The following is a 14,134-nucleotide window of genomic DNA, read 5'->3' as shown; positions in this document are numbered from 1 at the left end:
ATACCTGGGGAGCAAACAGCTGTGAATATCTTTCTATCAATGATATAGAAGGCAGACAATTTATGAATTTACCCTGTATAAGGTTTATACAGATAAAATGGATTTATTTGGGGTTTGGATCCCATTGGGAGCTGGGTGTCTGGATGCTGGAGATAGGAAACCTGCTGAGCAGTTTTTAGTTAAAGTCTTCAGCTTTGGGGCCACGGACCAGACCTGGGTCTGCGTTGCAGCAGGCTAGCGTGTCTGGCTCAACAAGGCAGGGTTCTGGAGTCCCAAGCTGGCAGGGAAAATGGGCTCAGAGGTAACTTATGCATGTCAGGCGACAGGCCCAAGGGGGTCTCTGTGACTGAACCCGTCAAACATGAGAGGTGTGGAGAAAGTAAATAATGAAGTGTTATTTACTCTTCCTAATAACACAAGAATTAGGAATCACCAAATGAAGTTAATAAGCAGCAGGTTTAAAACAAACAAAAGGAAGTACTTCTTGACACAACACACAGTCAAGCTGTGGAACTCTTTGCCAGGGGATGTTGTGAAGACCAAGACTATAACAGGGTTCAAAAAAGAACTAGACATGGAGGATAGGGCCATCAATGGCTATTAGCCTGAATGGGCACGGATGTGAAATTATGCTCTGAAGTGTCCCTAGACTCTGTTTGCCAGAAGCTGGGAATGGGCAACATGGGATAGATCACTTGATGATTACCTGTTCTATTCATTCCCTCTGAAGCACCTGGCATTGGCCACTGCAGGAAGACAGGATATTGGGCTAGATCAGGGGTCAGCAACCTTTACTATCAAAAGAGCCATTTTGCCCCCTCTTCCACTAAAGAAAAATAGTCTGGAGCCGCAAAACATAACACTGCTTATAAACTTTTAAAAGTTTTAATCTTTTTTTAATTTTACCTGTTACAACAACAGAATACAACAAACAGAAGTGCAGTGTGCATGTGTAGGCCTACTTTGAAATAAATTAAACACTGAACTATGCAGGCCTTTTTGAGTCCTTCCCGTATTTGTGTAAAATTAAAATAAAACGTAGCCCACTTTAATATAAAAAAAATATAGTTGCAGCTTAGCAGTTTTAAAAAAGTAAACATAAAATTAGGAACGTTTTTTGACAAGTCCATTTCAGTGTGCTTTCATCTTCTTCGGGTTTCTTTCTCGGCCAGCAATCAACCGAAGCACCTGAACATACAATAAAAAACTACATCAGCTCTGGGTCTGAAATAAATGTTTTTTTCTGAATAATAATAGCCTATTAAATGCTAGTGTTCTCACCTGTTTAATGTGACTTCTGTTTCTGAAGCTCGATGCTGATCTTCCCTATGTCGGGGCTGTAAGATGTGACTTTGATCTTCACACAGGACTGTAGGCTCTTATTTGTGAGGCGGGAGCGATATTTGGACTTTATGAAGTTCATGCTCGAGAAAACTTGCTCGCATAAGTATGTTGAGCCAAAGATGGACAGGACTCCAAATGCATACTTTTTCATGTTCATATACGTGTCGGGATTGGCACTCCATGTTTCAAAAACAAGTTTGTCGGGTTTGGGGAGGTTTTCAATATCATTCCATTTGTGCTCTTTAGCGAGAGTGGCCTTCTGACGGGAGACTTCTTCGAGATCCGCTGTCAGGCTTTTGAACTTGGACACCCATAAGTCTTTATCCGCTATGTCGGCCAGTTCAATTTCAAGATCGGGCTGACTTATCCCTGTGAATGCGGATATGTTCAGTAGGGATGGGTCGATGTCCAGCAGTGTGACAGGGAAGGACAGAGTGTTTTTTTCCTTTCTGAACTCGCTGAATCTTTCTCCAAATGCAGCTTGCATTGCCATAATTGCACGGTGTAAATAATCACAATTTATGTGATTGTTCTCTTCTTTGAACTCTCTCAGGGAGGGGAAGTGAGAGAGCGTACCTCTCTGTACATCTCTGGCAAACACTGTCATCTTGCGCTCAAACGCCAGAACATCCTCCAGCAACTGCAGGGCTGTGCTTCCCTTTCCCTGGAGATTTTTATTCAGCGTGTTTAAGTGACTTGTCATATCCACCATGAAATAAAACTTTTCCAGCCAATCGAGGTCTCCCAGTTCGGGATAGCTGAGGCCTTTGCTTTCCAAGAAGGTTTTCACATGTTCCAGACAAGCAGCGAAGCGTTTCAGCATGTCTCCCCTTGACAGCCACCGAACTCTGTTGTGCAGCAGGAGATCCAAATATGCGCTCTCGACTTCATCTAACCATGAACAAAACTGTCGGTGGTTTAACCCGTTTGCAATTATTTTGTTCACTATCATAATAACGAGGTTCATCACTTCCACACATTCAGGGGGGAATGTTTGAGCGCACAGTGCTTCTTGGTGCAAGATGCAGTGAAACGTCATCAGCTCTCGATCCAGTGACTTTTGAAGTAAATTCACAAAGCCCTTCTGTGCTCTTCTCATACTGGGTGCACCATCAGTAGACACTGACACCAGGTGAGTGGTGTTTATTCCTTTGGCTTTTAGACAACTCAAAACAGCCTCACAAATGTCCTGTCCCCGTGTTTGGCCCTTTAGCGGTATGAGTTCAATCAGTTCTTCCTGTGGCCCATCAGAGTTCACATATCTGCATAAAAGTGCTGTCTACTCAATATCGTTTACATCACTTGACTCATCACAGGCAATTGAATATGCTTGAGCTGAATTGATGTCATCAATTTGCTTACTGGTGATGTTTGTTGCCATTTTAATGGTCCTGTCCTTGACGGTCTTTGCAGAGAGAGGCATTTCTTTAATTTTCTGAATAATTTCCTGTTTGTTTTTGAATTCGGAGAATAGATGCTCTGATATTTTTATGAACGATTCTTTCATGTATTCTCCGTCTGTGAACGGCTTCCCCCTCCTTACGATCTCATGAGCTGCCACAAAACTAGCAGCTGTAGTTGAGTTTGGAGAGTTGATCCACTTCTTGAAAGTATGTTTGCTCTGCTCAACTTTCCGTAGTAGTTCCGAAATCGCTCTCTTTCGCCCATCTTCAGTTGGGTACTTTTCAGAAAATGCTGAGTGCTTGTTTTGAAAATGTCTTTCAACGTTACATTTTTTGTTGTTTGCTAATTTCTCGCCACATATCAAGCACACAGGTAAGCCAGTGTCGTTGGCAGTGAAGGCAAAGGAATCTATCCATGCAGAATTAAACTCTCTATTTTCTGCTGAGATTTTTCTTTTTTGGGATGTATTCATGGTTAGCTTACCGCGGGGGTCACACACTCAAGAAGCCGCCTGCAGGTAAAGGCGAGGGCTATAGACGTGGATGTGACGCATATTTTAATTGACAAATTATAAAAACTTTTAAAAAATTTGATGTTAAAGTATCACCTCGAACTCCAAGATAACTGTGCAACAAAATAAACAAAAATAAAATAATATATAAATAAAAATTAAATTAATAAATAACCGTTATTCTTTTTTTTTCTTTTTTTTTTCTTTTGTCAAGGCCGAAGGGAGCCACAACAAGGAGGCTGAAGAGCCGCATGCGGCTCCGGAGCTGCGGGTTGCAGACCCCTGGGCTAGATGGACCTTTGGTCTGACCCAGTATGGCCACTCTTATGTTATTAGTTGCAACCTTAATTCATTTTTAACTATGTGTTTTGGGAAGAGAGAGACTATTCAGATGAGTTCCCTGAATTCTGAGCAGACAGGTTTGTTTACAGTAGCTTAGTAGCCCTTACAGCCTTAGTGATTGTTATCCCTTTGAAATCATTCTGTTCTTACGAAATAAAATAAAAACCTGATTTGGGGTTTAATTGATCAAGAACTGATCAGATCTGTGTCAGCCTGAAGGTGAGATTTAGGAGGTCTTTGTACCTGTGTTTTTCTTTCTTTCTTTTTTGGTAGGCACTCTACTCAAGAATACTAAATTCCCCTTTCCGTCCCCCTCCTGCCCCACAGCATGGAACATAATTCACCACAGGCCTCAACATGCCAGTAATGATTTTTTTTCTTCCCCCATCCCACTGTTGCCGATGTTGCATCTTTTCTCATTATACTACTGGTTCTGACAAGCAGAAATTAGCTATTTTTATCAGTTTTTGAAAATAATACCTTTCATGTCTTCATTACAATAAGCATTATTAATAATAAAATACATGCTCCTAGTTCTTTTTTTAAATGTGACCTTTGAAATTTACTACTTATCAGATGCATAAATATGTTAAAATACCATATACAATCAATCATGTTTCTAACCATTATCTGTAAAAAAAGAAATCATTTGTAAAATTTTAAATGGTAGCCAATTTCAAAGAAAAAGCAATTTACAGCAGAAAATGAAACAGCGATTCAAAACACTGATAGAAAAACACAAAGAAGAGAACAGAGATGCACTCTGATATTTAGATTTTTGCACATGCATTAAAAAAGGTGGTCATGGTGCCTTAGTGTCACAAAGACTAGGAGCCTGATCAAAAAGTTGATGGAGTTTTGCTTGAATAAGGAGTGAAGGTCTGGCTCCTCAGTTCCTTTTTTAAAGGTAGGAATTCTAACCTTAAGACAAGTCCAGTGTGGTGATGTATTCCAGTGGAAGCCTAGATCAGGCACAATCTCTTCAGTATCAAATGGAGGATAGTAATTTGTAATAACATTCCATAATTTCTAAGAAATCTGTAATGATGTTTGATAATCCTCTGCTATATGTAAAAAGGACATGGGTAATTGAACAAATGACCAAAGCAATCTCATTCAATTGAATGGAGATTCTGAGAACCAACTATCTGAAGCAAATATACAAAATTCTAGATAAGCTTGTATCATTTTACATTAAAAATCCATGGTACCATAGGTGAGTGAATTATCAGTCTATATAAAATATCAGAGAAACTCAACATGATTAGAAAAATATGCTGTCTGAAACTCAGCTAGTGCCTTCTTCAAGGAAACTTAAGTCATTATTTAATCTCCTGACTAGAAAGAATTTTGAAATTACACATTGTTTTAGAAACAAAAGTCCTGTGGGGCTGATGATGGGTTTGAAAGTTTACATTTCAGTTACAGCCAGTTAGTAAAGGGGATGACAAACAGAAGAGAAGGTCTTCAAGTGATAAAGAAGCTGTCTTTCTAATCTGACCTGGAGCAATGAGTTTCATGGCAGATATTTTCCCTAGATGGGAAAAGATCTTTGCTTTCATGAGTTGTAAGATGCTCTCTGATCTGCAGAGTAGGTCAGAAAATAAGGGGGAAAAAAAGAGATTCACAATTTCTCTTCTATTTTTGTCAATTTAATTTTAGCATAAATGTTCTGAACATGTCTAATTATCTGTAATAATCTCCATTCTTAAAATAACCTTTAATATGGGTATCTGACTAGTTAAGACTGGAACCTAGCACAGCTCCACTGAAGTCACCATCCATATCAATTTTCACTGATCTATTACTAATCTCTTACCTTTATGGATAAAACTGAACAGGACTGGAGTACAGGATTGGGTTTTACTGTTTCTCTGTTGAATAATAAAACCTTGTTCTTCTATACTGTAGAACAAGTGTTCATATCGGAACTGTTGAGTGTCTATGTCTAAATACACTGTACACCTTAATGGAAATAAAACTACCTAAATTAAAGAATGAGTCTAATTCTCCTTTCAATGATATACGTCAATATTTATATGGCTGAAGAACCAATGGAGTGAGGAGAATCAGGTCAGACGTGTGTCTTTCTCAGATGCTGAGCTGACAAAAAAACTGCACAATGCCAGGCTGTGTCCTTAGGGAATCACAGCCTGCAACAAGAATGCCAAAGACAGAACAATCTGAAGTTTCTGGGGAACATAGCTGAACAGAAAAGTCTACTGTAAGCAGAAGAAAAGTAGATGAGATGGTTATTTGTTACATAGCTACAAGAAACTAGAGTTGTGTTACCGACTTTGTTCCCTTTTTTCTGCTTAAAATCTCCCTTTTATCACTAACATAAATTTCCATAGTAGTAATAACTTTGACTTATTATGTAAGCACTCTCATTGCCTGGGAGAAGGTAATCATGACATCTACACTGTTTGAAATAAATGCCGATGAGAACATAAGCAACATGAGGAAAGCTGCAGCATATTTCAAAGTTACTAGAGCCAAATTCATGCCTAGGAGACACCAGTAACACCAAAGGAGCTAACTAGGAATGAATTTGGTCCATTGATTTCTATTTTTTGTTTGCTGAGGGTACCACCACAATGAGTAAGAACTGTTTGATGTCAGTTAAGTTCAGGTTTGGCTGTCTCAGGAGTCTTCCCTGTAAAATATCAGGTTAACCTCTCCTGAGCAGCTCCTACATTGTGTGTGACCATTCACCAGTGTCTATTATCAGAGGCACGGGAAGCAGTCACTAAATTTGATGGAGCCCTTTAACAATACTAGCATTATTTTCTACCTAAGGGGAAATTGTTTTCAGAGTGAGACCTAGGTTTGTTGAATCGTATTTGCTCTGCTACACATATTAGTCATGTGGAGTTAGCCTCTAGGAACAGGAATCAATTTGTACTTGAATTACACTCAGTATATGCCAATTCTTCGCTGCCTTACCCCAGAGCAATTTGGGTTGTTTGAAGGACGGCTGTGACCTCACTGAAATTTTTAACATTGGGTTCACAGTAGGACAGCTATTGTTTCAGTTACTGCCAGTCACAGAAAGAGCTGCACAATAGTTCAGACCACTGACCAATAGCAACTTTTAGGAAACAACCAAGAATGGAGTAAATTCAAATTCAGTAGATTTTAAAAAAAAAATCAGAGTTTATTAAGGTTAACGCTGCAGAATTTTGCAAAACGTATGTTGTAACTTATTTCTCCAACTTCTGTGTTATAATCAAGAGCTCTGAAGAATGCTGTTTTCTTTGGCAAAAATATTAAAATATTTTTAGGTAGGCAAGATTACTCAAATTTATTATTGTTTTCAAAGAACTGAAACTTACATTATTTTAAGAGGAGGGAGTAATTGTCATCCCACCTACCTGCATTTTATATTGCTAAATACCAGGGTTTAGGCTTTCAGTATTGTTGCAGAACTGGAAATAGTCACTAAGTTTTGCCTTATTGATTATTTTACATTGATTATTTCTACTAACAGGCAAACAGCTTTACAGACAATCAGCTTAAGTTTGACTGGGATGATGAAAACAACAACTGAAATATGTGGCCGTCCTTTCTAAAAATAAGCAGGCATAAAGTATTTCTTGTTTTAATAGAAGTACAGGAGCTGGTATAAATATCATATATAATCTCATCACCAAGTTATTGCTTATTATTTGGTGAGTGCAAAAGATGCACTATACTCATGTAATTCAAGATCCCAAGGATCTTACAATATACAATGCAATCACATACCATTTAAAGTGATCTGAAGAAACGTAGATACAATGAAAGAGTTTCTGTTATCCATTGCTCTGATGTAAAAACCAGAGTAACTCCATCAAATGAACTAATTTGGAAGTACCTTGGTAAAACTGGGAGCAGAATCTAGCGAAGTTTACTAATTGAGTTTTTCTCCATTGCCTATGCCAAAGACTCATAATAGAATCTTGAACAACCTCAGATCATAACAACAAAGAACACAATTATACAGCATAGCCTATAAAAACAAAATTGAAAGTTAAAATAGATATTACATACAGGCCTAACAAATGCTATCAGGCCAGGCCACATCATTTCCAACTGCTCATAGATGTCTTAGATGAGCTATTCTCTTCTTATACCACATATTGTAAAAAAAAAATTAAAAGCTGATTTTTGTCTACATACTTTACATAGGTTCCACCTCAGTTTAATGCAATTCCCACCCTCCTCCTCGTTTTATTTTCCATTCCAAACATATTGGCCTCTCAATTCTCTCAATGTCACTACATTAAAATAACGAACCAGGGCCTGATCCCTATTATCAAGGGTTAAACAAAGCATCAGTCACACGCAACTCTGATTTCTAGGAGGAGAATAAATTCTGCATGTGGAAAGAATCAGAACTCATGACCAGCCTTTTGCTAAGATCATAAATAAATTATATCCATTTTATGTAATATTAAAGGAGGGGAAAGTAGGCAAGAAGGGTTGTTTGCATCTTTTATCACCTATCAGTTTTTTTAATTACCTGAAATATGTTGCAATGAGCAACTGCATTGTAATTGATGTATGAACTGTTAAATAAAATTGCTGTAAGTATGATGTTATTGGGCAATATAATTGTGCTATTAGCATGATTTCTTCACAAAGATTACTCAGTCAATAGAATACCTTTATGGAAATAATAAAATAGTTAACAACCAGGGATTGCATCATTTTAATACTAGTTTCTGAGCTTACATTTTGGTGCATTTAATCCTCCAGCAAATGATCTCACAAAATAGAGTATTTGCATAAATAAAATCTCTCTAAAGAATGCTCTTTGATCTTATAAAAAGAACAGTAAGTTTTTTAGACCAACAAACATAGCTAAGAATATGTAGAACTGTTTCAAATATTCCGGACACATGCACAATGAAAACTATGTGTGGCCCCTAACAACTAAAGTGCCGTTTTCTCCTCTGAATAGTGAGTATAAAAATGGAATCCTGGTGCTCCACGTTTATTGCACCTCAGTGACTTCCAGACTCATTGTGCTCAGTTTACAAGTAGTTTCTTCTGTCAGCCAGCTCCACAATCTAGGTGATGCCAATGAAGGCAAGATTTTTCCTCCATAAGCATCCACACTAACAATTAAGATTTTGAAGGCCCAATTTAGTCCTGAGTTACACTAGGGTAATCTAGCTATTTTAGGCTCCCATTGTCAGAGTATCTGAGCACCTTACAATCTAACATATTTAACCTTATAACTCCTCCGTGGGTTAGGTGTTATCCCCATTTTACAGACAAGGAACTGTGGAAGATTGTTGCCTGCGGATTGTGCCCTCTTTGATACTGTGCAAGTACACTAATGACACTAACAGATTGGTCATGTAGGTGGAACTTGACAAACAATTCTGTTGATGACACATGAAAAGGAATCCTGCTTACTCTGTCCCAGCGGTTCTCAAACTGTGGGTCGGGACCCCCAAAGTGGGTTGCAACCCCATTTTAATGGAGTCACCAGAGCCAGTATTAGACTTGCTGGGGCCCGGGGCTGAAGCCAAAGACCAAGGACTCCAGCCTGGGGCCGCAGGGCTCGGGCTCTGCCCCTGCCCTGCCCTCTGCCTGGGGTCATGAAGTAATTTTTGTTGTCAGAAGGGGGTCACGGTGCAATGAAGTTTGAGAAGCGCTGCTTTATCCTAGCTCTATTGCCTCTGAACAGTTTACTAAAAAAGATTTTAAAAAAACAAAAACATTTTTGAACTCCTTAGAACGTTTGACTAAGTTTTGGAAAGGTTTTTAAGTGATGCTTTTATTCTGAGTTGATTTGATCAGTCCTTCATTCTGACCCATGAAGAATCACTTATTCCTAAGGAACGTGACTTGAGATAAACCAGCTGGGAGTGATTATCCAGATTTTAAACTGGTACTGGATTAAATACAAGTAAAAAATAGTAATCATTTTACATATAACTGCAAAGAATACCAGCCATTATATATTGTGAAAGAAAGAAAAAAACAAACAAACAATGTCAAATATTAAACCCTACCTTGCCAGCCTGGCTTGCACACTGGTTTGACATCAACTCGTACTAAGACATCTTCTGTTGCACGTTTCTGCCCACAGTCAAAAGCAGTTACCATTATCTCATACTCGTGCTGTTTATCGTAGTTCAGCTTCTCTGTGTTTCTAATATTACCTGCAGATTTAATATAAGACAGCATCCAGCAATTATTTATTGGTCAAGCTAATTTCTTTGACAATTATGTATTGCATCCATGTATCAGCCCACAATTGTGAGGGCCAGATAAAGCAAGCCCTCAGTGGGCAGAATTCCTGTTGAGGAATTCTACATGCAGAAGATTGTGGGACAGGGCCCAAATGAAAGGAACCCATCAGTGTCATATAAAGTTTCATTTTAGGACTATGTAATTGCACAGACTTGATTACATGTAAATGTATCTTTTTAAATAAGATTGAACATGTAATTACAGGCAACACTATCCTCATCTGCATACACTCCTCACATAGAGCAGCGACATCATCACTCCTTTCCCTTAGACCCTGCAGACTGATAACCATTGGTCCATGTTTGAGAAAGGAGCAGGAGGAGGATAGAATATGGGTCAGGGCTAGGGAAAAAAATCACATTGTTTGCCTTCTAATCCTGTGGAGATCATGGAGGGAAGATAGTACAGCCAAAGCTAAACTATCTTGTCACTCATTCCCTCTGCAGTTAGTTCCTATCTAAATCGTGAATACCTTCTTCCTTTCAGTCCCCTCCCATGGGCCAGGATCATCATCATCATCGACATAACCAAGCTCACCTGCATTTTATATGATACCACTGTGCTACCAGATGGAAAATAAAATTCAACAACAAAACTCATCTGCCAAACCTGACAGATACATAAAGGTGACAGATTATCTGTTCTAGTAACAAAGAAATTATATGTTTCACAAGAAAATGGAAAGATCTCTCTCAGTCACCATAATCTCTAGTGTTTTAGGATTGCAGTCGTAATTAATGAGTTCAGCATTTTCATTCAGTCCATTTCTGCAGAAATGCAGTTCTCGCTCAACCTGCACCTCAGAAATGTTTAATATACTCTGCTCCAATATATTAATTCATTCTTTAGCCAGGAATATATCTAACCATACTCACATCCTAAAGTTATATTCATTCTAGATGGGAACCCCTGTCTCAAGTCATCATATCATACCAAATATGGATCTGACATGGCATGTTGCACAATCAAGTAGTTTGACCAAAATTTGGGCACCAAAATACATATGGTATTTATGCACATAAAAAGTGGCTTATTATCAAAAGATACAGAGAAGGCAGGGCTGCCTCCTTTAAATATCTTGGCCTTTGCAAACTCTTTTCATTGAGTTTAAACGTGAGAAAAAACAACCCCCAAACTGCTATATATACATGGACAATTTCCAAACCCAGTCTTTAGTTTTTCATTCACAACTGTGCAGGAGACAGACCTTGAACCCACAAATAGTGTTTTCAGGGAAACTATATCTAAGTGACATTTTGGTCATTTGGCCATTTTGGTCAGAGTCGATCATTTCTGAGCACAAACAAATGTACAGAATGGCACACACTGAATTAGAACTCTAGCACTCTGGAGGAAGTACCCTATACCTGGTGCATCGTGATTTCCCTCACAGAAGAAGGAAAGGGAAGATGATTGTGACCAAGTCACATTCTGGTTCCTAGTCTGCTCCTGGGGAAGTGCAGTAAGCATTGCACTATACTGATTTTTAGTATTTAGCTAGGACTATATATTTTCCAAATGATGCATCTTAATTAAACCCTCATAAAATTCCTACGAAGTAGGCAAGATCATTATCTAGTCAATAGCCTTCTCTGGTTAATTGTCCCTCACATGGTTAACAACCCATGTAAAAGGTCAAACTGAGCTTTTTCTGACCACTCGCTGACCCAAAAATAGCTTGCTAATTTATTTTCCCACCCTCATCTCAACTTATACTAAAACTATCTTATTGATACTAATCCATTTTTTCACAGGTTCTGTCCATATGTAAAATACCTGGTTCCTTCCAGATCAACCAACCAATAACACTCAGGAAAGGTATACTCTAGCCACCCTTCACTGTAAACACAGCTTTACGAACCTCATCTAAAGTCCATTGACATCTCCTGCTCTCTGCTGGACCTAACACCATCTTCTGGTCCACATCTTTGTGGGTTCCTTCAGTTTGTGCTAAATTGAATCCTGCTGCTCAAGCTCCCAGTGAAATACTCCACCCATTATTAAACCCTTTTCTTATGATTAAACACAAAAGAACATAGCACCTTGTTGAAAACCTGCAGCTAGAAGTGTGACTTATTTCCTGTTTTGCTTTTGTCCTTCCTTAACCCCTTCCCCTCTAATTGAGGGTGAGAGTGTACACACTTTACAGAAAGGGTAACAGAGCAGTGGAGTGACTTGAAGGTCATGCAGCAAGCTAGGGACAGGATTAGAATGCAGGAGTTCCTTGATTCTAGACCAGTGGTTTTCATAGAATTTTTTCCCGTGACCCAGTTGAAGAAAATTGTTGATGCCCATGACCCAACAGAGCTGCGGATGAGGGGTTTGGGGTGTGGGAGGGGCTCAGAAGTGGGGCAGAGGGTTGGGGCATGGGGGTGAGGGCTGCGGGTGGGGCCAGGAATGAGGGGTTCAGGGTGTGGGAGGGAGCTCTGGGCTGGGGCAGAGGGTTGGGGTGCGAGAGGGGATCAGGGCTTTGGGCTGGGGGTGCAGGCTCTGGGGTGGGGCCAGGGATGAGAGATTTGGGGTGCGGGAAAGGGCTCTGGTTTTGGGGGAGCTCAGGCTGGTGATTGGGGCATGGGGTGGGGGCACGGGCTTACATTGGGCGGCTCTGGTCAGTAGCGCTGCAAAGGTGCTAATGCAGGCTTCCTGCCTGTCCTGCACCATGGACCACACTTCAACCTGGAAGTGGCCAGTAGCAGGTCTGACTTCTAGAGGCTCCGTGCGGCTCTTGCCTGCAGGCACCGCCCCCAGTGCTCAGGGTGGGGGCGGCACACAGAGAACCGTGGCCCCTCCGCCTAGGAGCTGGACCTGCTGAGGCTGCTTCTGGGGTGCAGCATGGTGTCAGAAGAGGTAGGGATGAGTAGCCTGCCTTAGCCGGGCAGCACCGCCAATGGGACTTTTAATGGCCCAGTCGGCAGTGCTGACCAGAGCTGCCATGACCCGGTGCCTCATATTCTGCAACCAAGTACTGGGTCGAGACCCACAGTTTGAAAACCACGGCTCTAGACCATTGTCCCACGCTGAAATGTATTCTGATATTCAGAACACTACATTCTTCAATCCAATAAGAATGAAAACTGAAACACACACTTCTCGGTTACTTTTTGGGATTACGAGTATCGGAAATGCACTCTTTTTTTTAGAACTCATGTTGCTTAACTAGTGATTCCTTAATGGGAGTTCGGTGCGTAGGGGTGCCATTAAGACAACTAAATATCAAGGCCCAAAACCTCAAGCCCCTTGGAATGGTAACAGGGAAAATTACTAATGGAGTATTCACAAACACAAGGCTTTGGACTTGGAGTGACAAAAACTCCCTGAAAACTCCATGTTTGCAGCGGATACAGAAATGTTGATGTTCAAGGGCCATAGTGTGCTCTCCAACCCCAAGTAGATTAAGAAATAGAGTTGGATGAACTACATATTCTGACTTCTAATACCAAAATATAAAGATGATGAATTGTTAAATGGTAAGACTAAGATGAGCATTGTTAGTTATATTTTAATAATTTATTATTATGGATAATTTAGATGAGGTAATGGTTAGGCTAAGGGTTTGCCTGGTATGGGCTGTTTTGCCATTTCTTCTCCTCTTACATAAAAATTACTGATTTGCTTAAAATAACGCTATTGCTGACAGGATAAATGTAACATAGTGCTGGAAATTTTGAGAAAAAACAAACCCACCCAAACCTAAAATGACAAGAAGCGCTTTTACTTGGAAAAACCAGGGGCAGGATGACATGGAATAGAAAGACAGAAATGGTCTAAACAGCAACAGTTGTGTAAATTGGAGGAAATGTATAAAAAGACTCAAGTGAACAAGGCCCAAATTGGTGAAACACTGGGTCAGAAGCTGAAGGAATGGGACTGAAGGACCAGACCAAGGGATCAGAGGAGATGACGACGGCCATCATGGAGAGCAGGAGAACTTCCCTGTGCCCCGGAAAGCAGTAAGTTGGGTCCTCTATATAATCTCTTTATTGTCTGGCATAAACGTGTTCAGACATATAAGTGGTAATTCTGTCTTAAATTGCATAAATAAAGCCAAAAATTGATTCAGCCTAAAATTGGGTGGACTTGTAAATCAGTTTCCCACCATTACATCCCTAATAAGTGCAATGTTGCCACTATATACTTACTTGCACATTTATTATCTGTTCATACTTAGCTCACTGTCTGTATTTTATTATTTCTTTCCGGCATACTCCTTTGTGTATGCTTCTTTTGTCCTCTATACCATTGCTTTACTCCATGATATGTGGAGATAATTCTCAAGACATTGAA

The 14,134-nt window shown here is 39.8% G+C and overlaps 1 protein-coding gene across 5 annotated transcripts in view; it reads right to left on the bottom strand.

Moving 5' to 3' along the window:
* The window catches only part of CLSTN2 (calsyntenin 2), a 713,200-nt gene that overhangs the window by 129,848 nt on the left and 569,218 nt on the right, over positions 1-14,134 (bottom strand). For all 5 annotated transcript variants that reach the window (XM_045031410.1, XM_045031411.1, XM_045031412.1 and 2 more), the window contains one exon: positions 9,610-9,759. In XM_045031410.1, coding sequence (XP_044887345.1) covers positions 9,610-9,759 — 150 coding nt within the window. The remainder of the gene's footprint in view (positions 1-9,609; positions 9,760-14,134) is intronic.

Source organism: Mauremys mutica, chromosome 9 (genome assembly GCF_020497125.1).
Source record: "Mauremys mutica isolate MM-2020 ecotype Southern chromosome 9, ASM2049712v1, whole genome shotgun sequence".
Classification (NCBI taxonomy): domain Eukaryota; kingdom Metazoa; phylum Chordata; order Testudines; family Geoemydidae; genus Mauremys; species Mauremys mutica.
Note: the sequence above shows the minus strand (reverse complement) of the source record. Positions and strands in the feature narration are given on the sequence as shown.